The sequence below is a fragment of the Leptopilina boulardi genome, unplaced genomic scaffold (genome assembly GCF_019393585.1).
Source record: "Leptopilina boulardi isolate dan_hultmark-lab unplaced genomic scaffold, ZJU_Lbou_2.1 LbouV2_214, whole genome shotgun sequence".
Taxonomy (NCBI): Eukaryota; Metazoa; Arthropoda; class Insecta; order Hymenoptera; family Figitidae; genus Leptopilina; species Leptopilina boulardi.
The window spans coordinates 3249363-3272563 of record NW_026137768.1 but is presented as its reverse complement, the minus strand read 5'-3'; the positions used below and the strand labels follow the sequence as shown (position 1 = coordinate 3272563).

Below are 23201 nucleotides of genomic sequence, written 5' to 3'. Positions count from 1 at the left end.
TAAAACCAATAAATTGTATTTCTCCTTCCTGGAGGGTAAATCTGATTATTTTCATTCTGACACTACGAAGGTACCCAGATAGCATGTAAGCTGGCAGCAACCTTGCGTCAAGCTTGCCGCGCAATATTGCCAACCTTGCACGGCAAACTTGCCGCAAGCTTACTGCAAGCTTGTCGAAATATAAGTGTATGGTCACTGCAAGATTACACAATAAGATTATCGCAAGATTGCTCAGAAAGCTTGCACGGTAAGCTTGTAACAAGGTTGGTGGAAGGTTGCCAAATAACCTTGATTTGAACTTAAAAAAATTTCTTCACGGAGAGAAATAGATGGTAAGAATTTATGATCTTAAGATGGTAAAAAGTAGATGTTATCCGGTACTATCGTTATGCTACTCGGTACTATCAAAGATGTTACAAAAAGTATGGTTATGTTACCCATTACAATCATGATGTTACCCCGTACAATCTGGATAGTAACTGATAGAATCTAGATTGCTGTCCGTATATGTAAGATCAAATATGGTACCTGGTACTATCTAGATAGTACCCCGTACCATCTATTTCTCTCCGTGTTTTAATGTTTTGTCTAATTTATATAATTTCATTATATAAATTAGATGAAACATTTTTAAAAAATGTGTTAGGTTTAAAGCAAGGTTATTTGGCAACCTTGCACCAACCTTGCTACAAACTTACCGTGCAAGCTTACTGAGTAATCTTGCGATAATCTTATTGTTCAATCATGCAGTAACCTTTACCTTACACTACAATCTTCTGGTAAGCTTACAATGTAAGTTTTCGGTCAGGTGGGACATTCGAAGCTTGTAGAAAGCTTGCGGCAAGTTTGCCGTGCAAGGTTGGCAATATTGCGCGGTAAGCTTGCCGCAAGGATGCTGCAATCTTACGTGCTATCTGGGTAGTAATTTCTATAGTTAACACTGAAATTTTGACAAGTTTTACACTCCCCAGGATAAGTTTAATTATCCTTTTTTCTCCGTGGGTAAAATGAAAATCTTTAAAAACGACATTATTTTCTGACCTTGTTAAATGACTTTTTTTAAAAAAAAGTAAAAATCTTATTTCTTCAGTAAAATTTCACTATGATTCTTTACATAGATAATAAATCACACACTTGAAGAAAGAGTAACCGCAAGAAGCTTGAATTTTCAGTAAATCAGGTGAGGAATTTTCATGGAATGCCCATTGGATATGTGCACACTGGGAAAATTCCGAAACATATGTCTCTGTCACGAGCGAGAGTGTAAAACAACCCAACATCCTCTTAACACTTTCTCCAAAAGAAGACACATTGCAAAACAATGAAAAATGATAAAACTTCACTTAAATTAAAAATTCATAAAAAAAATATATCCAAATGTCAAACTTGTTACTTTCAAAGATTTTTTTTCCATATATCGACAAATTCAATAAAATTCTCTATATAGAGAGAAAATTTATTTAACTGTCAGGATTTTTTTTTTTTTTTTTTAAAGAGAAGCACTTAAAAAATACATGTTATTTAATCCTCTTTATTAACCCATCGTAAATATTACGAGTTGGGATAGCTTTCGTTGACAGAAACACGGCGGGAACTGAATCAGGTTTATTTCATGACGTAAAGCTAGAGCAGTTTTTCCAAGTAGAGACAGAAAAATTATTGACATTCAGTAATTGCTACAGCGTAAAATTCGAAAAAGACAATATTATCTCATGGACATTTTCTAACAATGGATCCACGCTTCCCGACCACCGTACCGGAATCACTTCCGATTTCGATTGTTGTGAGTTGACTTCCGGTCATGTGGGTGTGTCTCTGACACGCCGGTTCGATTCTATATGAAGACAAACTCGTTACCTGTAGTTATGTCATTTTCCAAAGTAAAAAGTTAGAGAAAATTTTTATCTTAATTCTTTTTTATATAATGAAAATTTTAAAATAATTACTTTATAAAATTTAATATAACATTCTTTTTCTATACCACTTTAATTTACATATATATAATATGACTTTTTAAAATAGGTGAATTTTTCACAATGAAACTCTTTACCTTATAAATGAAAAATCATGTTATTTTCTCTCAACTTCCTCTTTTCATTTCCTTTGGAATTTTTTTTCCCCCTTTTTCTAGGTGGGCGAGAGGAGATGCACATCATCTCATCGTGTGATGAAACTTTATAGAATTATATGAAATGTGAAAGTTTTTATACATTTACATTTGAAATAATTTTTCTCATATACATAAAGTGTAGTTATCAAAAATGTTAAAACAAAAATTTTCGGGAAACAATGGATGTTTTTTGATCATCATTATTCACATGTGTATGTTATTTATATTTAGTTTTTGCGAAAAACAAATAATTTTCCTAGACACAAGGTTCTCGACATGACTGACATAAATGAATTTTCGGACAGCAGTGATATAGCGTGGCTGAAATATGAAACTCAGCTTGCAATTCATTCTCGTTGCGAGTTAAATTGAATTTGTACTTCTATTATTCGTTCTGATTCAAAAGAGAAGTTTACATTTTTCTAGTGAAAGCAAATTATTGAAATAGGAACTATTTTTATTCAATTTTCATTAAAATTAAAAATTAATTAATTAAAAAATTAATGTTTAATAGAATTTAAATAAAGCAGAATTTCTATGTAATCAAATTTTTATTTAACAGAATATTCTTTCAACATAATTTCCATTTAGCACACTTTTTATTGAAAAGAATTTTCCTTAACACGAATTTTTATTTATCAGAATTCTTATTAAACAGAATTTCGCCTGAGTCAAATTTTTAAATGCCAAAATCTTCATTTGTCCGAATTTTTATTAACACGAAATGTCATTTAATAGAAATTTTAAAACTCAGAATTTTCATTTATTCTACATTACAAATGATCGAATCGAGTCAAATAATTAAACGGCAGAAATATTTCGGCGCCAATTTTAAAATTGACCAATCACAATTTTCTTGACAATTTCTGATCGGTCAGTTTTAAAATTGTCGCCGAAATATTTCTGCCATTTGATTATTCGACCATTTGCAATGTAGGATAAATAAAAATTCTAAGTTTTAAGATTTCTATTAAATGACATTTTGTGTTAATAAAAATTCGGATAAATGAAAATTTGGTTTAATGAAAATTCTGTCATTTAAAAATTCGACTCAGGCGAAATTCTGTTTAATAAGAATTCTGATATATAAAAATTCGTGTTAAGAAGAATTCTTTTGAATAAAAAGTGTGCTAAATGGAAATTATGTTAAAAGAATATTCTGTTAAATAATAATTTGATTATGTATAGAAATTCTGTTAAGTATAAATTCTGGTTTATTTAAATTCTATTAAACATCAATTCGAAAAACACAAATTCGAATAAAAATTCTATAAAATGAAATTTCTAAATGATTCACATTGTGGAATAATCATGCGCCCCAATATAGTCCCTTCCGCCTTTAATTATAAATGTTTATCAATATCTTCAAAACAAGTATTATTCATGAAATTGTAATAAAAAATTTAATTTCTTGTTTTTTTCGTTTTCTAAAAATCACAATTAACAATTTCCCAAATAAATATAACGTCATACCGATAAACAATAAACAAATTGGACTTTGTTTAGATCGTGATATGAAAATGAGATTACATACTTCCTGATTGTATAAAGATCCACAAAGATAATAATATTATTAATATCACGAATGAAGCGACTCAAACGTCAGAATACAAAAGTCATTGAAGAAGACTGTATCTCATAATCTTCTTCTTTATTACTTTTATTAACTTTTTTTTTTCTTCCTTTAACAACTGTAATATTATTAATATCGTTCTCTATTTTGAATGTCTTCAATGGTTACAGAAAGTGATTCTTACATTTATTCAAAATTTGTTTTTTATATTATTAACACGTGTGAATGTTTAACTCGATCAACTGAAGAAGAAGAAAGGAAGAACGAAAGAGATCCTAACCGAAATGAGACGCTTCCTTAAAATGGACAAAACACATTTCAAACCTGAAGACGACTGCTGGTTAGTTATAAAATTTTATATATGTGACAAGAAAGGTATCTTAGAAGCAAATGAATTATAGGTTATGTTTACAACAGTTTTACCTTGATTAAAAGTTTCTTTTCGTGTCTACAACATAAAAATCTGTTTTTATTGCTTATTTTAAATATAAAAAAGACTTAAACATCATTAGTTTGCATTAAAATTTAATTCTCTTTGTGTATTTTCACTATAAAATTTCTATAATTTTTTGCTTCTAAGGTCCCTTTCTTCGCGACGCGCCACATATTAAACATTTAAAAATATAAAAAAAAGTTTGTACTTACAGAACAAAAAATTGACTTGAGATTGATAACAAAATTATGCAGACAATTTATTGCTTTAAAAAATTTCTTAAGTAAATTTTAAAGAAATTTCATTTTGCAGGATCAAAATTTAATTACCTCATAATTTGATTTCAATATATTTCTATATAAATACAAAATTCATCCTCCGAGAATACTTTACTAAAATAGTAAACTTTTTTCTAAATTGAAATTTTTATTATAATATTTCATGAAACAATTACTTTTAAATATAAAATCTGATAAATTATAAGGTTAATTAGAAGATAATAAGATTCTAAGAAATAATAAATTGCAATATATAATCTTTCTCTGAATTATCGATTTAGGACTAAAAATTTATAATCCTTATCTAACAACATCGATCTTGATTAATCATAAATTTTTTAACATAATTGCTATATAATTTCCATCTTTTGATATATAAATGACGTTCAAAAGGAACCTTGAATGACTTGTGTTATCAGAATTTTCTTTACATTTTTTTCATAATCTACTTTTCAACTTTAAATATAAGCATATTTGCGTCAGCAGACAATACGAATATTTATCATGGTATCAACGCATCAATCTCGGATAATTGCACTTTTATTATATCGCGGAATATCATTTTTTTTATTGAAAAAAGAAAGATGCAACCAGAAATGAAGAAAAATTTTTAAAAACTTTCTTTTTCTGAAAATTATATGGGTGATTCTACAAATGAGGGAATTATGAGCGGTCAAGCTTATTTTGTATATTAATTTTGAAAAAAATAATTTTATTTTTGATGAAAATTGTAAATCTAAATAGTTTCTATTGTGACACTAAAAAGAAGCCGATGAAAAAAATATTTCTTGCAAAAAATATACACATCAAAGTGCTAAATTCTCATTCGTCTGGCATGTCCCGAAAAAATATTATTTTTCAAGTATTTAGCGGAAAATTCATACTGGATTAGTAATTTTGAATAGTTGTAGATTATTAATGTGGAAATAATTATGACATTACTCTATATCTTATTTATAAAATATCTTCTTGAATTTTGTCCCTGGATTTTGTCATCATTCGTCTGGCAGTTGAAAACACGTTAAAATTATTAAAAATCAACATTCTGATGAACACAGAAAATTAAAAGGCATTAAAATAAGCTGCAACGCTTCTTATTTTAATCCAATTTTGCTTATTTTAATATCAAAATGGATTAAAATAAGCAAAATTGGATTAAAATAAGAAGCGTTGCAGCTTATTTTAATGCCTTTTAATTTTCTGTGAAGTTACAGTTCATTATTGTTGTTAATTAAAGTAAACTAAATGTGATACCACGCGCGTTTTATTTAATCTGTTATTCTATTAACCAAGATTTCTCAATTTCTGACCAAAATTGTGTTGTGACCAGAAAAATTCTCATTCGTCTAGCATCCATTTTTTTGAAAAAAATATTATTTTTAGGTCCTTTTATAGGCTTATGTATTGCAAATTTGAATTCCCTATCGGATAGAATTGCTTATTTTTTTATTTAATGTTGTTTCTACCTTTTTTTTTAAAAAAAACTGCCAAATTCTCATTCGTCTGACACTTTTGAGACAGGATATACATTAAGCACTAAAAACAGCGTAAAACTAATAATTTTTTAACAATTTTCGATTTTCTTGACTTAAAATAATAGTCACTTTTTTAAGATATTGCTAAATCCCAATCATTAATTTTCATTTTGTATATATAATTATATTAATATAAATAAACAAATAAAAAGTTCTTTTTTCCTGTGAATCGTACGTATGAATATCACAATAAAATCGAAATATTTTTTATTATTAGACACTTAAAGTACTCCTACAGATTTGTGATTTGTAAAATTATGTTCTAGTAGAACACACGTAATTTTATAATAACACAATAACACGATTATAACACACGTTATAAACAAATTACTAATTAAAGCGATACCTTTTATTGATGCTTGTAAAATTCGTTACTCGGGAGTTTTCGGGGTCGCTGATTACGAATCCGACGTCAGTTTTTCAAAATTCAAAATAGCAGATCCAATATGGCAAAGGAATTTTGAAAAAACTTATTAATTTAAATTAACCTGTTTATCAAAATTATACGTGCAAAAAATGTTTCATTCCTTACTTTTCTTTTTAGAATTACCAGATTACGAGTTTCAAGCCAGATTTTCAAAATTTGACTATTTTAAAGAAATATCTTAAAAATTGTGGAATTTTAAAAATTGGACTTTAGATTAGTTATCAATAATTTAAAAACTTGTTTAATACAGTAGATCTGCACATTTTAAATATGAAAAACTGACGTCAGAATCGTTACCAGCGACCTTGAAAAGTTACCAAGTAAGTAGTTTCCAGTGATTTTAAATATTTGTCCGTCATGTTGCATCCGCCATTTTAAATTTTGAAAAACAGACTTCGGATTCATTTTCAGCGAGCCCGAAAACCCCCGAGTAGAGAGTTTCAAGCAAATACAAACGATTTTTAAAAAAATAGTCCGCCCTATTGGATCCGCCATTTTGAATTTTGAAAAACTGACATCGGATTAATTTTTAGCGACCCCAAAAACCCCAGAGTAAAGAGTTTCAAGCAAATCCGAACGATTTTGTACAAAAAAAAGTCCGCCATATTGGATCCGCCATTTTGAATTTTGAAAAACTGACCTCAGATTCGTAATCAGCGACCCCGAAAACCCCCCAATAATAAATTTTGTATTAATTTTAATAAAATTAATCCATTATTTTTTGTGTTAATGTGAATTTTCTATACAGGATCTAATTTCCTGGATAAATTGTTTATAAACAACCATAACTTTTGTAATTTTTAATATTTTGTCTGGCCACTTTTAGATATCTTTTTTAGTGTCATTAACTTGAAGTTAAAGTACTTTTCAGACCTTAAATGAGAAAAAAATGTTGTGTCCATATTTTCATCATTTTCGTCCTTCGTTTATAGAATCACCCATATATATAAAATGCCAATATTTCGAAATTGAAAATTAGAAAATTACAATCTGGTGTGTCAATATTTCATCAAACCCAAGGAAGATATTAATTTTTCATTAAAGCTATCATAGCCAGAAACATTAATATTAAAGACAGTGACAGGTTGATGTTTCATAAATATATACAGAATTTCGATAAATTTATTATTATCATCATTATTTTAAAAACAAATTTTTTTAATTATAGAAATATTTTTATTTTATTTTTTAGAAATATTTTTTTATCTGAACTAATTTGAAAATACGAATTTCTAGAATTTGTATAAAAATAATTATAATTTATGTTGGTTGAAATCAATAAATACGCCTATATGTATGCAACCCACTTTACGTAAAAGGTGAATGAAAAATCAATCTACTGGCGCTTTGTGAACTTGCAACAAAAGTCATATTTAATATAGATAGAATAAAAATTAGATTTTTACATTAATAAATATTTAAAAATTCAAATTTTAAATTTTTCCGTCTGTAAATTTGAAAGTAAATTTAATTTTAATTAACTCAATTTTACTCTCTAAATCTGAATTAGTGAAATGTAAGCAACTAATTTAAATTAGTAAGAATTTTCCCTTTTTTTAGTCACATTTTACTAAAACTTTAGTAAAAAAAAATTTAAACTACTAAATCAAATAGTAATATTTTACTAAAAAATTAGTAAAAATTCAAATTTAGAGAGTAATAAAAGACATATACTTAAAAATTAATTTTTTGATAACTATTATCATTAAAATTAATTAGTTTAAAAGTAAAATTTAATTTTTTTTCAACATTCATATAAAGAAATTGAATAAATTTGAAAAATGATCTTTTTGAAAATTTGAAATAACAAAAGACATAATAATAATTGGCAAGCAAACAAGTTATATTAGAGTCTTGGAAGATGATCTTGGCATCAGTTTAGTGCTGCGGTTTGACCACCTACACCCCCTTGTCTCCTCCTGTAATCACTCTCATTATATGTATATGTATTTACGTATGATATATGTTCATATGTACAGAAATAATAATATTTATTGTATACATTGACATCATATATATAAAATATATGTATATATATATATATGTTCATTGAATCGTAAAAGTGTATGTATACACACGTGTCGCAGAGATGATAATATGGTCAAGTACAGCGCAACTGTGAATGAAAGTTAGATCTGCCAGTGCCAACTATCCCTCCGCTGAAAGCGGATTGTTTAGAATTTTTTTTTTTCGATTTCATTTTAGTGAAGTAGTTAAATTCAGTTTTTACTTTCCTTTAATAAAACTTTTTTTCAAATTAAAACACACTATGTTCATTTTAAGTATTAAAAAAAAAGGACAAAAAAAATATATTTGAAACCTTATTAAAAGCACAAGATTTATATCAATTTAGATGAGTGCACATCACTAAAGTCTAGAGAATTCTTTGGCATCAGGCGATCTCAGCAAGTTTTTGAAGGAAGAAATTTCGATCTCTAATTTTTTTGCTTAGCCAATTCAGGTTCCAATGAAACTCTTCGACCTCGGCTTCCAAACGATGGAAATTTGTCATTTCCGCTGTCTTCGCAGTGTAAATTCAAATGACACTGTGTCATATGCATTAGGGAGCATCCGCGAACGTGAAAGTTGCTCTTATTAACAATTTTTGCAAAAAAAAAGAAAAAAAAATTATCCAATAGTTTTTAATCACAAAAAGAAAATAAATCTTCTGCAAATGAAATAATCTTTAATACTAGCATTCATTGAAGAAAATAATATTCAGTGCGAAGAAATTGCCTTGAAGAAAATCCAGAAAAATACTCAAAAAAAATAAACGATGTTATTAATTAATGAATTTTATTGAAGGAAATAAACAATTTCGTTTATTATCTATTAAAATATAAATGTTTTTGCACAAAATGAGTATAAAAAGAATTAAGGGAAGTTAGAAAGTTTTAAATGACAGTGCTGTGGACAAGACGAAAAAAATCTCGTCGGACGCGTAAAATGTGTTCTCACTTATAGTGAGAAGAAATACACATTAGAAATAAATCTATTATATATTAGTAGTGTTATAAGTGGCACACACGATATATATATATATATAGTTTTAATTAAGTTTCGTGAGGAAAATGATTTAAGTGTAAAGTCAATGATGGATAGGAAATCTCCTTTAGCTGATAACGTGAGTTAAAATTTTTTATATCACTTTTCTTGCGTATATATAGAAACCCAATATCTTCAATTTAGAAAAATATTATTTATTTATAATTTATTATTTAATTTGTAATAAATAATAATGAAATCGAATTATAAGAAATCAAGGAAGATTTATTTGAGTAGCTAATAAAATGTAAATCACATATATACTCTATATATGACACTGTACACGCTCGTATTCTGTGTGATACAGGCTTAGAGCTTGATCTAATTGGCATTGTAACCGTGTGCTCACGCGACTTCTAACGCACTTCGTATCATTTTAATTGCAATTAAAAATTAATTCAATATAGTGCAACACTTGCGATAGATCTAGGGTCAATAACCAACGCTTCGTCTTATTCAATTTCAACTATTTGAGAAAAAAAATTTTTTTTTTTCTGTAAAAAAACAAAACATTATCTTCAAAATAAAAAATAAATTTTTATTCAATTTCTTTATAAACATTTATCATCAGCAGTTATAGACGGTATTGACTTTTTTTTGCAATTTTTCAAAAAAAAAATCCTTAGAATAATTTTTTTTGCTAACTTATTTTGAAATAAAAAGTGATTATATTTTTTCTAAAAACAATTACAGTTTTAAAAAAATTCTAAATTATCTTTAGCTAGAAAATTTTAAAATTAAAATTTATTTTCCGATTGCATAAGTCTCTTTCTATTTCAATGCCACGTTAAATACTCTAGGTCAAGTTCAATGATAAAAATTTTCAAGATATTTTAGTACCCTTTGGTGCACTGAATTTTTGGATTTAATGAATATTAATAAAATTATTTAAAAAAAGTAATCTAAATTTTTTAGTACTTTTTGTAAAACATTTCTAGAAGCTATTATTATAAATACATTTATATATAAAAAAAACAGGAGAAATTGTCTATTTTTAAAATATTAAAGAGATTAGGATAATGATAAGATTAAAAGCAATTGCAATATGAGTTAAAACATATATCTCTATTTGTGATTTGAGATTGCTCAATATAATGTTGAAATTGACAATTTACACAATTTTTTACTCCTTAATAACAAAGAAACTTTTTAATAAACAAGGTATGTGTGACGCCATAAGTATACTTATTTTGACATTTAATAAAATAATCACACGAATATAATGGAGAGTAAATTGCTATGAAATTTCGTCCGATTTGGCATTTCCGGTTAATAAAAATTCTTGAGAAATTTTGACCCTTATAGTAAGCAGGTGAATAATAAGAGCAACCGTCTGGGTCGAAGTCTTGCTCTCGGTTCACACACGGACACTTGTGTGTATATAGCTACTTAGCCCTTTTAGCTCTTTCAACCAATTCAAATGTCATAGAGTGTAATATACAAACGTTTAACCGGGTAATCAGAAAAGTGGGCCTCCATAGATGTGACCTAGTCCAGAAGGAATAATTATCCTACCCTACCCTATATATATATATAATATTCTCAATCACTACTACATGCTTGGAAAATTTTATAATAAACGCACGCAAGTACATCTCTACGCGAAATATACTTTAAGCTCTCGAGTCTACACGATGACCCCAATGAATCCCTTCGAATAAGTCGAAATATGCACTCAGCTGATGCAAGGCAATAATTTGTCTCACAGCCTTGGCCACTGATAGCTTCTCAAGCTTATAACCTTCAATTTACGAGAAAACATAATATGTTGCAAATCATTTAAACTCAATTTATATAAATTCTTATCTCTTTTCTATCATTCTTTATATATTTTCTCTTAAATTAACACCTCTTAATTCTTAATTTCTAAACTCTTAATAAAAACTATTTATTAATTTAAAAATTTCTTTCTATTTAAAGAGTATTTTATATTCTAACTTTACTCTCTAAATCTGAATTAGTAGTTTTCTACTATTGAATTAGTGCGTATTCGTTTACGAATTAGTAACAGTTTTGATTAATTTTTAGTAAAAAACTACTAATTGCTAGTAGGAAACTACTCCCTGTGGGCAAAAAACCATGTTCGTTCTAAAAACGTTTTAAGGACGTTCTTAGAACGTTTCATGTCCGCCAAATAATGTTCTGGAACATTTTAAGAACATGGATGTTCAAATAATGTTCCAGAACATTATTTGGTGGACATGAAACATGGTTTTTTGCCCACAGGGCTAATTCATTAGTAAGTCGTATTTTTTACTATTTCAAATTTGTAAGCCGATTTACTCCATGAATTAGTAATTTTTTTACTAAAAATTAGTCAAAACTGTTACTAATTCAATTGGTAAACGAATACGCACTCTTTCATTAGTAGAAAACTACTAATTCAGATTTAGAGAGCAGGTTAAGGAGAAAAAAATACTGAAAACACCAACTTTAAAAACACAGTTTTTTGGGTATTTACCCCTATTTTTTTTAAATTAAAAATTTTTGTTTAATCTTGCATATATGGGTCTTAAAGTGTACGATCTAAGCTTTAATTTAAGTCTATACAGAAGTGTCTAGCACGTCAGGTTAAGGAGAAGAAAAATAAAAACATCGGACATGTAAAAAAAATACCTATTTTGTAGACCTGTGTTATCGTCCCAAGTTAATTTTGAAAAAATTTATGTTAGCAATAACAAAAATAAAGTTAAAAAAATTAACTTTATTTATGTTATTATTTTATTAATAGTTATTTTTATTAACTTTATTTTTGTTATTGCTAACATAAATTTTTTCAAAATTAATTTGGTGCCAGTTTCAGTTTCATTTTTTTCGGTATGAAATTATTGAAATTAAATTAACCTTGAAAGTATCTATAAGGTTGTTAATTGAAATTGAAACTTGAAAATAATATCTCAATTTGAAAAATAGTAAACTCATCATCGTTGTAAGACGTTACTAAATCAATATCAAATTGCAGTATTTCAAAATTTCTAAATCCATAGCATATACTAACAATATGCGTTTCCGTGTTATGTATTCAAAACTAATTAATATTGTTTCATTAAATTATTAAAACAGATTTCCCATACATTAACAAGTTTAATGTTTCGTATTAATTAGCTTTATCTATAGGAATTAATAAATATTAAGTACGATAATTGATATTGTAATATATTTTTAAAAATATTTTATGTATAGATAATACAAAACTCAAATTAAAAAAAAAATCTTAAATATGTTTTATTCAACTATGATCTAGAAAAAAAGACTTGATCTGGAAAAAAATTATAATTAAAATGATATTACGACTTAAAGAAAAATTTACATAATATCCATATGTATCGTTTCTTGTTAATATCTTATTTAGCAATTACCTAGTGTGTTATAATGCTGATCTAAAGAAAATGTTTATTAAATAAAAATATATGATGCAATTCTTAGAAATTACTCATAAGTACTGTCAACATTATTTTTCCTAAAGAACTGCGAATTGTTCCGCAGGCGTTTTAAAAATATGAAAAAATTAATTAAAACTTGGAATAAGTTTTTTTTACGAAGAAATAAGAGAATATATAATATAAGTTGTCTTCTGATGAAATACGTCTGACTATGTTGGGATACTTCCACTTTATAGTTTATATAGCTTTATTCAATTGAATAATTTAATTTTTGTCAAAATGTGTAATTTAAAATTGGAACAGCAAACAAAATGAAATTATAATGCTTCAGATGAATATTTAGTAATTTCAGTGAATATACCTATATTTTGCTACCTCATAAATGAAGCATTGTAATACCGAAATTTTTCGAACTCGAATTTTTATGTTTTTATGTTTTTCGACCTCCGAAATCCAAAAATCACATTTTTAAAAAATGTCATTGTGTACACTACATTTTCATTAATATCTCGAATACTATAAGAGCTAAAAGGATAATTTTTTTTTAAAATTATATAAGTCTCACTAGCGAACAAATGATGAGAGAACTTTGAATTAATAAAGATTAACTATTATTTTTTTGCATTTTAAAATTTTTGAAAAATCGTTTTTTGCCCATAACTTTAAAGAAATGTATTGACATAGATATTTATCTCTAATTTTGTAGAGGTTTTCAAGATGTATCTTTTGACCTATTAGCGAACCCAGATAGCACCGAAGTTTGCAGGAAGTTAACAGAAAGTTAACGGCCATAAGTTTGGAAGTTAACAGAAAGTTAACGGCCATAAGTTTGGAAGTTAACACTGTTAACTTCCCGTTAGCTTCCCAGAAGTTTTAAATGTCCTCAGAGTTTAAGTTAACACTGTTAACTTGCTGGAATTTATAAAGCTATAAATTTGCCTAAAGTTTATATAGTAAGTTTACATAAATTTTACAAGAAGTTTGTTCTGATAAATTAAAAAAATATATATTTTTTGTTCTAAGGACATTTAAAACTTCTGGGGAGTTAACGGGAAGTTATCAACGTTAACTTCCAAACTTATCGCCGTTAACTTCCTGTATAAAGTTTGGTGCTATCTGGGAATATTTTACTGTTATTTTATTCAGAGTTATAAACATTTTGAAATTGAGAAATTTTGAAAAACTTGCCTTTTTTGCATTATTTATTAAAAAATATTTATGTAACTTTAAAATTATTATATGAACAACTTGAAGAACATTTTAAAACAACACAGAAAATTAAAAGGCATTAAAACAAGCTGCAACGCTTATTATTTTAATCCAATTTTGTTTATTTTAATCCATTTTGGTATTAAAATAAGCAAAATTGGATTAAAATAATAAGCGTTGCAGCTTATTTTAATACCTTATAATTTTCTGTGTAATCAATTGACCTATTATTGAACCTTTTATTATAAAATATTAAATTGATGTTTAAAATTATTATAATACTAAATAAGTTATCATAAATTGATTACAAAAAATCCCAATTAGGAAGCAAAGTGTTCATAAAATGAACACAAAAAATTCATATACTTCAACTTGGCAGCGGTTTTTTGGTAGTAATTATGCCAAACGGATAAAAAGAGAGCATGTCTGTTTATTAATTGCCACGTGACTGAGAGGGTTTTGAACTGCCATTTCCAAGGGTAGGTCAGAGTGTAAAGTTTTCTCTATGAAGCTATCAAAGGTGTGACTATGAGAACAAATCGATAAGCTCGCGCGTGCCCCATGACTGTAGTCTCCTATAAGAAGACTATGATGTACAATTTGAATCAGTCGCAATGTAAACTTTGAATTGGCCTCCCGCGTGGCCATCGGAAATGCGGAACAATTTTTTCAATATTATATATTTTCGGCTCAAAAATGTCACTAAACTCTCAACCAGATGAAATAGTAAAAAGCAAGACTGAATTTTTAAAAGTCGATCTGACGACATCTTTAATACAAAATTCAAATGACAGCAGGTAACACGTGGATTTAATATATTTTACTAATTGACCATTTTTCAAAATTTTATTCATCAAAAATTATTATTTATTTTTAAAGCAAAATTAAATATTTAAAACATATTTAAAACGTAAAAATTTATTTTCTTAATATATTAATTTCATTTACAAATTACGTTTTTATAATAAACCGCAAAAGAAACGTGCGTTACATAACATTCCTTATTAAAAATACGATCAGGTATTGCAATAATAATGCTGGTTTACATAAAACTAGATTTTTTTTTTTTAAACAATATGAATTAAGATAAAAATAATTTCACAAAATTAAAAAACGTTAAAAATGAACAATTTTTCTCTTTTTTTAATACACGCAAAAAATCTTAATAGCGATAAGTTTCTCTGAAACAGCAATATATTTATCTAGAATAGCGAAAGTATTCGCTATTTTAGGGAAACATATCGCTGATCCAAGTAAAGATTTTTTTTTGCGTATAATAAGGGATGTTTTGATTGTCTTTCAAGGAAATCTTGATAAACCTTGGATTCATTCTTCTTCGATCGTATGACAAAAATAGATGATAAAGAGACCTTTATAATAAAACACGTGATTTAAATTGTGAATTTATAAAGAATAATAAGAAAAAAGTGAAAACACGTGATATCGATATTTTTGGCATCTAAAAATATAAAGAGAATTTTGTTTTAAATTTTGTTAAATGACGTAAGATGACGTCATTTTATCTCTTTGCTTTGTATAATAACACAAGATTCTGTGGAATTTTTATGCGTTACACTAGAAAGTTTCAGTAGTAAGAGTCAAGTTAAGTCAGACACTGGAAATATTGGAAAAAATTTCTTTTCTCTCTTGCAATAATATATTTGTAATTCCATTATTTATTAATTTTATTCAGAATTTGTATGATTATTTATTAATGACAGAAAATATATTAAATTGAAATTAAATTTTTTTATTGAAAATTAAATTTTTTTTTAACAATGAAATAATAAGAACATATATATATATAATTTTGTGGATATAATTTCAACATAAATATGTATATACCTACATTATTTGTTTTTGAGAGATGGCTCTTGGAAAGATTTATGGGGAGACAAGCGAAGCGTATATAATACAAGCAGGTAAATTCGAATTTAAGCTTTTTGGCTTACGTAATTTTCTTTACTCGCGTTCTTGAATAACGCCGCAGACAAATCATGAGCTCCGATGAATCTTATCATTTCAAAAGAATATTATACTGTACAGTGTCAGACAAGCAATAGAGTAGTAGTAGTCTTACCGTCAAATTCGAAAAGTATATTAAACATTCAATTGAATAATTTAGAAAACAAAGTGAAAAAGTGGTGTTTTTTTTAATGTAAACCTACGCGATATGACAATTCTAATTTTTAATCAAATAAAAATGAATATTCATAAATATTGGAATATTTTTTTGAAAATTTCTTTGCTTATTATATGAGAAATTAAAAAACGTTCCATTTTATAATAATTTTTGTCTATAATTATAGTGAAAATTGATATTGGAGTTTTTTTTTTTTAATATTTTTGTTACAGTGGGCGATGTAAGGAGCCCCTTATTAAAAAAAAATCTGCTTTTTCATTAAATTTGAAGAAGCAACATATGACACCAACGTGCGGCCGATCGCGAACCGGTTCGATTTCGAATCCGGGAGCGACCGCAGCTGCCCTTATTTCAAATGAGGATTGTGCCGAGGTGACATTATTCGATGACTCCGCCGATGTTGGTGGAAGACTTCCGGATCTTGTCGCCGAGAGCCGACTTTATGGTGTCGATGAAGAGCCCACCGAATCTTATTTAGCCATCACCATTCAAGTTTTCATTCCTTTTCTCATTGCTGGACTCGGTATGGTAGGAGCTGGATTGGTTCTTGATTTAGTTCAAGTAAGTTTTAATGGATGATTTCTTTTTTTTTTCTTCTTCTTTCTAAAAACATTTTCATTTTCTTTTCAGCATTGGATAGTTTTTGAAAAAGTCAATGAATTGATGATATTGGTTCCGGCACTTTTAGGATTGAAGGGTAATTTAGAAATGACATTGGCATCAAGACTTTCAACACAAGCAAATCTTGGTCACATGGACACTCCTAAGCAACAATGGTATATGATTGTTGGGAACCTTGTTTTAATTCAGGTAAAATATTCTCTTTATGAAAAAAAATCACGAGTTGATGACATGTGATCAAATATTTTCATGATATATCAAGAATTAACAATCTGTTATCAATCATCTTTATCATCATATTCTAAAAATACCGTTTGGAAAACATCCTATACATGAGAGGCAGGTTCAAGTTCGGAATTGAATTTTCTGAAAATTTCCATTAGATTTTGATTAAAATGCGAGAAGAATAATGACGCTACTATACTGAATCATCATATATTTGAAAGAAGCTTATCTTTGGCGCCAAGATTTCATTTTAATAATGATTTAATATTTATTGGTCTTTCTGCGTAAAGTAGCAATTGTCATTTCTTATCTCATTATAAATTAGAGAAAAAGCAAAGAACTTAATTTTTATTTAGAGTAACCGTCAAAATGACTAAAAATTACCAAAAATATCTTAATACCAGGCTTCAAAGTGACACACTTTTTTACTTTTTTCATATACTTTTTTACTACTAATTTTGGCCAAAAGCCACTAAATGCTACTTTTTTGAAAAAATAATTTTAAAAATTACAGAATTCAAGAATTTTAAATTTTGGCGAATTTTTTGATTCCTAAAAGTTCGCCAAGTTGATGATTTATTATTGGCCACGTGAACTACTGCTTTATATAATTATTTTTACACGAATTTTCATTTTTCAAAATAGCATTTTTGTAACATAATTTCTTTTTAAACGACCTCTTTCTTAATAGAATTTTTAATTTGTCAAATTTTTTGTTTTACAAAATTTCTCTTTACTCAACCGTTTTTTTTTTTTTTTTTTTTTAATAATTCTAATTTAACCGAAATTCAGACAATAATTGAATTTTAGAGTATTTTGAATTGAAAAATGTTTTAAATAATTGAAATGACAAGATCTTGATTAAAGTTATTTGAAATAATTATTTCAACAAACAATTTGAATCTAAATTTTTAATAATAATTGAATTTTAGGAGATTTTGAATTAAAATTTTTGTAAATTAGAATTGTTGAAAATTATTAACAAAGTTTCAAATAGTAATTGAATTTTTAATTAAAAAATGTTTTATTTAATTGAATTTTTGAATAATTGGATTGAAATTATTAATTTAGCAAAGAATTTTAAATACAAATTTTAAAAATAATTGAATTTTGGAAGAGTTTAAGTTAAGATTTTTAGAAATAATTTAATTTTTGGAGATTTTCAATGAAAATTGTTTAAGATGGACCAAGTCCACTTTTGGGCCGAAAGGCTGAAACTTAATAAATTAGTTAAAATTGTTGTTTTAAAATAATAAATATTTTATATAAGCTTCCGATTTTAGGATTTAAAAATTCGAATTACTTAAAATTCTACTGAATGAGAATTCTAATAAATTTAAATTTGAATTCTTTTCAAGAAACAGTTTTGGGTAAAGAGAAATTTTGTAAAATAAAAATTATGTCAAATAAAAATTCGGTACTTTGAAAATTCCGTTGAGTAAACATTCGTTAAAAAAAAATTCTATATTAAATGCTATTTTGTAAAATAAAAATTTATGTGAAAAATCATTTTTATGAAATAATCATACACTTCTACCGTTGTACCAAAAACAAAAAGTTAATCGAAATTTAACAATAATTGTTTTTTTTAAATAATCCTGAGAAAAATGGTAATTTTATTCCTCGGAATTTTTCGTTCAATTTTTTTAGACAAGAAAATATTTAAATATTTATTTATTTAAAGTATTTAAATATTTTTTCTAACGTCAAACTTAGAAAACTAATTTTACTTCATTTTAAAGATGACATTTTTTTTCATTTTTTGAGATACTTTTTCATACTTTTCTTAGTCTCTTACTACGCTTCGAAACCTGTAATATTCATCTTAGATTTAATAAAATTTCTAGTTAAATATTTAAATGTAAAAATTTTCAATTACATATTGATTCTTGAAGTACAATGAGGATTCAATGATATTGATTTATTGAAATATATGTATGGTAATGGAATATGAAAATGAATGTAAAAATTGTCATTATATAGTGTCAAGCAATTGTGGTTGGTTTTCTGGGATCAGTAGTGGCCATCGTGATGGGAGCGATACGTAACAGTGCAGTTTCATTAGATCACGCCTACCTCCTCATCGCCAGTAGTTTAGTAACAGCGTCACTAGCATCCTTCGTCCTTGGACTAATTACAGCTGGTGTCATCGTCTTGTCTCGACATTGTCATATAAATCCGGATAATGTGGCCACTCCAATAGCAGCCAGTCTTGGCGATATCACTTCACTTGCCTTGCTTTCCTGGATCTCAACAATTCTTTATGAAGCAATCGACAAACAAGTTTGGCTGGGCCCTCTTATCATTGCCTGTTATATCCTCGTCACTCCACTTTGGGTATGGATTGCTAAAAAGAACAAATACACAAATGATGTTCTTTACACTGGTTGGACACCCGTCATGGTTGCAATGTTAATTAGTAGGTATGTAATTCATCATTTTCAGATGAAACAATATTATATTTAATAATCCATATTATATATTTTCATTGCAAAATATATTTCCGCAAACATTTAATTATCAAAATTTCAGTTCGAGTCATTCATTTTAATTAAATGTAATTGTTCAATAAAAGAACAATTACAATATTTGTTTAGATTCTCTTTAAATTTTTCCTTCTGAACGATACCTTCCTTTCATATATAGTGCACGTGGTAGCCAAAATTAGATAAACGACCTTGAAGTCTTAAACGATCTCTATTGACGGTACCAATTACTCAAACGAGTTGGACCGTTTTCTTCAACCCATTGAAACCCAAGTTTACGAGCGATGACAATGTTTTAGTATGAAACTTTCAGGTACAGAGGACCTTGAAAAAAAAGTGAATCAAAGTTAATATTAAACAAAAATTAGTATCTCTTTTTAAAATATCTAAAAAAAATTTCATCTATTAATTAAAAATTGTTAAAAATTCTTGATTCATGTTTTTTTTTATGGAAAAAAAGAGATTTCCAGTAGCTCGTATATTTATAAACCTTGAAAAAATAAATATTTATTTAAGTGATAAAGATAATTGTATGATAGGTATTTAATATAAAACTTAGAGATATGACAATATTGAAAGAATTAGCTCTTGAAAATTTGTACGAAATCTCTATACTTGAAAATATTTGAAGTAAATTGATAAAATCAGCTCTCAATTAATAAAACTTTTCCTCGTTATTAAATTAATATATCACAAGATCTGAATGTTAAAATTGTAAATAAATTTTAATTTAGAAATAACATTCTGTTAATTGATACTAAATATATCAAAATTTTTTTTACAGTTGCGGCGGATTAATTTTGGAATTTATGGTTTCTCGATTTGAAAATTTGACCGTTTTTCAACCAGTTATCAATGGAGTTGGAGGAAATTTGGTGGCAGTGCAAGCCAGCAGAATATCAACTGCTCTTCACAAACAAGCTGATTTAGGAACTCTTTTAATTCCGCCAGGTCATACGCATCCAGTTATTTTTATTACGCCAATTGCAAATTTTTTTGGAAAAGGTAAATATTTAATATTCCTTATTTTTTGACTTCTAAAAATAATAATCCTACTATTCACGATATACTTTTTAAATTGCAGGATTGCATGCAAGGACTACTAGAGTTTTAATGACAATGGTTATTCCGGGACATATCATTTTCATTTACCTGATTAATTATATGAAAGATGGTAATACTTCTTTAACTCCATTATTTGTCTTCGTTTATTTATGTGCAGCTGTTTTGCAAGTTGCAGCTCTTTTATATATCGCTTATATCATGATCCACTGGATGTGGAAGAGAAAAATTGATCCTGATAATTCGGCTATTCCGTACTTGACTGCAATGGGTGATCTTTTAGGAATTAGCCTTCTTGCAATTGCATTCCAATTTTTGTACCTTGTTGGAGATCAAGAATTTGATGATGACTTGGAGCCTTAATAAACAAATGTAAATATTCATCATTTTCTATAACATTAAAATTTTATCAAGAGAATTAAAAAAACAAATTTTTTTAATATTTCAATTTCTAATTTTAGGTGCTTCCGATTTTGGAGTTAATTCAAATAGGAAGCATTTTATTCTGAAAGAATAAAGACTGTAATGGCATTCCTATATACTTGAGAATGCTAAAGATAAGAAAGCAACAAGCAAAATATTGTGTCAAGAAAAATTTCCAAGATTTATGCTGCTCTTATCGAAAATTGTCCGAGTCTTCATTGCGTAAGTTTATTTCCATTGCAGAGAAAATGTAAACAATTCTTTTGACAAAAATTACAAATTCTTTTTTTAAATCAAAATTCAAAATCAGGCCCATTAAATATGCATTGTTTTTTAAGTCTGCTTTATTTAAGATTTTAAACAAACAAAACAGTTTTTAAAAATTCTCGCCAAGAAGTTGAAGACTTTTTTTTATAGTAAAATGATATACGATTTCCAATTTAAGTATACAAGTCGCGATGAGAATTGAAATAATGTTAAATTCATTTAGCAAGACAAAAATTGTAATTATATTTATTTAACTACTTAGTTGTAAATTTGATAAATTATTATTAAGGCAACTTGTAATTTACATGACACTATCATTTTTCAAATGCCGAAACTTAAGTACTGAAATCTCAGTGTGTCATCACAATAACAGAAAATTAAATAATTGATGGAAGTAAAAACTCAAGTTAGTAAAAATTTAGCTTTCAATATCGAAATTTTTAAAAAATTAATAAAAAATCAATTTGAATCATATCAACTTTCATGAATTATAAAAAATGAAAAAAAAATGATTTAAGTCTACGTGTCTTGGATTAGTTGCCTTGATAGATTGTAAATCATAAAAGATATAGAAATTTAGTCCTCAGGCTTAATTTTAGAAGCTTTAGGAAATAAAGATTAAATATATTTCAGTGCATTTTTCACTGATTAATACTTATAAGTAAATTAAAAATATTTTTTAAATCTATTTATCTAATGGAAAAAATTAATTTTCTTATTTTGTATATAAGAGAAAGAAATTTTCCAACAATAGAAAATGAAATGTGAAATCAGAGCGCACAAAAGTATGCAATAAAATAAAAAGATGATACAATAATATGTAAAATAATTGCAAAATTTGGATATTTTGATATTGAGTGCAGTAGAGGTAATGAGAAATATGTTTTGGCTGTAAAAAATGTAAAAAAAATAGGAATTCAAAATATTCTTCCTCACTATGTGTTCAACTCTATTTTTTAAATTAAAAAAGATTTGTTTCACAATAATTAAACAGGAAATTATGCAAAGTAACAACATTTAAATGAATTTTTTACAAGAAAAAGAACTTTTTAAAATAAATATTAATTTAATTATCAATTAAATTAAGTAAACTCACGTATTGTCTATTAACAGTATTATCCGTTTCATTCTCCAATGTGCAAATTAGTCCACGCGCCGTATCTTTATAATAAGAAAGTAGATAATCGATGAGTGCAATGTTTAGAGTAAATATTTTCTGAAAACAGAAGAGAAAAACAATTAATGTTTTGTCACATGTAAATATTATAAATAAACATAGAAGAAACCTAATACATTTCATTATAGAAGGCTAATATTTAGTCTTTTAAACGTTTATCAGATTGTTCGAAAGCTCCAGTATTAAAAAGTACAGGGAAAATTGAGAACTTGCGCATTATTTTTCATCTAAAACATTAATTATCTCAATAACTTGGAGCAATTGCACTGAAAAAAATCTTGTTACTGAATATTTTAGGTAAAAAATTTATATCAGTCTTTTATTCTTATTCTCAAGATAATAATTTTTAAAGAAATCATTATTTTTTATATACACCAATTTATATTTCGAGCATTTACATCTAGAAACTATTCTAGTGAATCTTTACACATGGAATACGATATTCAGTAAAATTTTTTCAGTGTAACAATAAAAGTATATGTTAAGTTGAATTATTGGCCTAAGATTGTCTCTTTTATTTATATATATATATATATAAATATTGTATATTTTTGTATATTTGTACATTGTTTCCCTCCTATTATATTCACTAACTCCCATAAACATTATATTGACACCAAGAAAATTTGTTCTCAACAATAATTGTTATTTTGTACTCCGTATTTTATTATACAAGCAGGGGACAATAAAAATTAATGTATAAGAAATGGATAAAAAATACGTTGTATCAATAATAGAAAAAGAGAACAGAATCTCGAATGTGAAACTATTTTTACAAACAATAAACAGCATTACCTTTCTGTA

At 26.8% G+C, this 23201-nt stretch overlaps 1 protein-coding gene across 6 annotated transcripts; it reads left to right on the top strand.

Annotated features, from left to right (window-relative positions):
* Positions 1-3748: 3748 nt before the first annotated feature.
* Positions 3749-22512, top strand: LOC127279147 (solute carrier family 41 member 1-like). 6 transcript variants are annotated; one of them, XM_051301320.1, is made up of 7 exons: positions 3749-4023; positions 16349-16697; positions 16767-16946; positions 18966-19405; positions 20253-20473; positions 20553-20902; positions 20992-22512. In XM_051301320.1, the coding sequence occupies exons 1-6, from the start codon at positions 3968-3970 to the stop codon at positions 20891-20893; spliced, it is 1587 nt and encodes a 528-aa protein (XP_051157277.1). In that variant the 5' UTR covers positions 3749-3967; the 3' UTR covers positions 20894-20902; positions 20992-22512. The 6 variants fall into 6 exon arrangements, with proteins under 6 accessions (XP_051157277.1, XP_051157279.1, XP_051157276.1 ...); XM_051301322.1 differs by lacking the exon at positions 3749-4023 and adding an exon at positions 8495-9480; XM_051301319.1 differs by lacking the exon at positions 3749-4023 and adding an exon at positions 14524-14790.
* Positions 22513-23201: the final 689 nt, after the last annotated feature.

Coding starts and splice junctions, on each gene's coding strand:
- LOC127279147 (XM_051301319.1), top strand. CDS start 14,690: ATGTCACTAAACTCTCAACCAGATGAAATAGTAAAAAGCAAGACTGAA. Junction 16,698..16,766: donor TGGTTCTTGATTTAGTTCAA/GTAAGTTTTAAT, acceptor TTTTCTTTTCAG/CATTGGATAGTTTTTGAAAA. Junction 19,406..20,252: donor GTTGCAATGTTAATTAGTAG/GTATGTAATTCA, acceptor TTTTTTTTACAG/TTGCGGCGGATTAATTTTGG.